Source organism: Hevea brasiliensis, chromosome 11 (genome assembly GCF_030052815.1).
Source record: "Hevea brasiliensis isolate MT/VB/25A 57/8 chromosome 11, ASM3005281v1, whole genome shotgun sequence".
Classification (NCBI taxonomy): domain Eukaryota; kingdom Viridiplantae; phylum Streptophyta; class Magnoliopsida; order Malpighiales; family Euphorbiaceae; genus Hevea; species Hevea brasiliensis.
The window spans coordinates 20,297,596-20,300,521 of record NC_079503.1 but is presented as its reverse complement, the minus strand read 5'-3'; the positions used below and the strand labels follow the sequence as shown (position 1 = coordinate 20,300,521).

Here is a 2,926-nt window from a genome sequence, read left to right as displayed (position 1 = left end):
AATGCTTGACTTTTTGAATTCTCCATTTTATCCTTTACCCATATATTTTAAAAACTCTTAAAACAAAATTTAAATATTTAAATTCATAACAATTAATTAACTATTACTAATTAAAAAAAAATAAGTTTTCATTTTAATTTTTTTTTAATTTTATTCACACAATAAAAAAATATTAAAATTATTAGAAAATTTTAATTATGTGGCTTATCTAGTTGGTAAGATTCAATAATTGAATATAATTAAATAAAAAATTTGAATAAAATTATTAAAAAATATAATTATATCTATATTTTTTAAAAAAATTTGAGTGGGATTGATTGATATTAAAATTATTAAATTTTAAATTTGAGAATTAAGAAATAAAATTTTATTTAAATTTAATTTTTATATTAATTTTAATAAAAAAACTTTTATCACAATAAAAAAAATCCATACCATCAAATCCCTATTTCTTATATTTTTAAAGATTAAATGAAGATGAATAACATTAAATATCATCAAAAGCCATGTACAAATTTAACTTAAAATAACTATAGGATAACATAGTTAAAATTAAATAACTAATTTTAAAAGAAATTAATTAATTAAACAATAACAAATGAGACAAAATCCTTACAAAAATCTACTGTATAAGATAAGAAAATTGTACTATTTTAAAATTTGAAAAATAGAAGTAATTTGTAATAGCATGGGTGGCATTGTAATAACACCATCAAGTAATTGTTCTGTGGGCTACTCTAAAACTTAGCCTTGGGGTCTATTTATGTGATTTCTCTTTGTGCCTATACCTTTTAATTACCTACTCTTCTTCATCTCTTAAGCCCTCTGCCATAGCTTCTGCAATTACAGAAAAATATTAGAAGAAAGGAAATGGCAGCAGATGTGAGTTCCATGGTGAAGGGTCGGAATTCAGAGATTCTGATCACAAGGGACTTGCTTGGAGGCTTATCTAAAGTTAGAAACACTTCCCCTTTGGATCTCGATTTACAAATCCCTAAATCCTGCTTGGAAATGCCTCTTCATTTGCAGGTCCCTTTTCTTTCCTTTTCCTTTTTTTTTTCAGCGTAGGAATTAATTTTTCTGATTCTGCTTTCTTAGCAAAACCTTAATTAATTTATTTTTTTTATTTTTCGATATATGGGTTTTTCTTCTATTTTTTCTTGACAATTTAACATAATAAACATTTGCCTGTCTGTCTGTTTTTTTTCATGTCAAGGACAGAAGAACTTCATTTTTATAGGCTAGGATTACACCATCAAATTTAGTATAATTCGTAGTAATTAATTATTGGTCATAATTTTCTGTTACTTTAATAGAATAGTTTTTATTTTTAGATTAATTTAGAAAAATAGCTGGTCCATATCACTTCACCATTAATTGAAAAGAATTTGTTTATTTATGCTAGTATTAGCTTCAGTTTTTTAATTCTTTTGTGAGATAAATTATTTTGTTGGTAATATTTTAATTTACTTCGTAATTAATTGATAGTATAACGGATCATCATTATTACAATTCCAAACTCTACGCATTTAATAACTAAATTAATTATCTTGACACAAAATTAATTTTTTTTTTTATAATTAATGGTATCACGTGATAGTTTTTTTTTATAAGATCATTTACGTCGTGATTAATGAATTTTAAAAAGAATACATTATTATTTTTGTCTTTTCTTAAATTTAAATTCTTGGGATGAGTTCTCAGCCCTTGGGGTTGATGGGTATAATCTCTACTTAAATTCGGTGAATTCAAAATAGTTAAGTCTAAATAATTTTTTTTAATAAACTCATTAATTAGATAAATATAAGATTGTATTTGGTTGTGAAAATGAGAGAATTGAGCTTCATATGCAGACAGCAGCGATGGTGTATCAGCAGAGATGCAACTCTCCAAATTCACCATTGTCTTCATCGTTTGCAAAGAGGAACGATAATAAAGATACAGAAAAAACCATCCAAGACAATAAAGAATGTCCACCATTGAAATTCTTGGAAGAAAGCTGCCTGGAATTGAAGCTTCTTCCTTCCAGCCATTGCCAAAGTGTCTGTACACTTGACAAGGTTAAGTCTGCTCTACAGAGGGCGGAGAAAGAAACCATTAGCAAGAAACGATCATCACTTCCATCACACATTGAACAAGAAGAACAACAACAAGAAAAAGGTGGTAAAAGTAGCGGCGGCGGCGGCGGCGGCGGTGATGGTGATAATGGGATGTTTGCTGCAGGGTGCCCTGGCTGTTTCATGTATGTGATGACATTGAAGACTAACCCTAAATGCCCTCGCTGCAATTCCACTGTTCCATCTCCATTTCTGTTGAAGAGGCCAAGGATTGATCTGAATGCATGATCACTTTGATTTTCCAGTTTATAGTATATGGTTAATTGCTAAGTAGACTATTATTATTCTACTTTGCTCTCTTTTTGTTTTTCTTCAATTTCTTTCAAATATTCTGATTTTGTGAATAAAAAATAGGTTTTATTTATTGTTAGATATGTATATTTTTAAATTTGAAATCAATTGTAGGATGGGGTAGCCATGATAATGGTTAAGAGGGTTGAAATTTGGTTTGTAGCTAATTGGAAGTATGGATTTAGAGACTTTTACTTGGATGTATATGTTAGGCGGCATGTGATTGATATTTTGGATTTATGTTGGCACTGAATTTGTGGGGAACTAATGATGTTGTTTTTTTAATTTTTGATATTTTATATTTTTTTTCAAAAATAATTTTTTAAATTTATATTTTCTGTATTCACTAAAATTTTTCATGTTGATTAAAAAATTAATTAAATTAATTAAAATTATTATAAAATGTATTTTAATTTTAAGAAAATATTTTTTTATCTTATTTAAAATATTTAATAGATATAAGGACAAAATTTTAAAAAAATTATTAATATATATTTATAAATAAAAGAAATTTTAAA

At 26.4% G+C, this 2,926-nt stretch overlaps 1 protein-coding gene across 1 annotated transcript; it reads left to right on the top strand.

Moving 5' to 3' along the window:
• The first annotated feature begins 700 nt into the window (after window positions 1–700).
• On the top strand, window positions 701–2,693 carry LOC110656882 (uncharacterized). Its single transcript, XM_058129998.1, has 2 exons — window positions 701–1,029; window positions 1,854–2,693. The coding sequence occupies exons 1-2, from the start codon at window positions 871–873 to the stop codon at window positions 2,343–2,345; spliced, it is 651 nt and encodes a 216-aa protein (XP_057985981.1). The 5' UTR covers window positions 701–870; the 3' UTR covers window positions 2,346–2,693.
• The last annotated feature ends 233 nt before the right edge of the window (window positions 2,694–2,926 follow it).

Excerpts from the sequence above, each read along its gene's own strand:
- LOC110656882 (XM_058129998.1), top strand. The coding sequence starts at position 871 with ATGGCAGCAGATGTGAGTTCCATGGTGAAGGGTCGGAATTCAGAGATT. Across the intron at positions 1,030-1,853 it reads AAATGCCTCTTCATTTGCAG|ACAGCAGCGATGGTGTATCA; the intron begins GTCCCTTTTCTT and ends CTTCATATGCAG.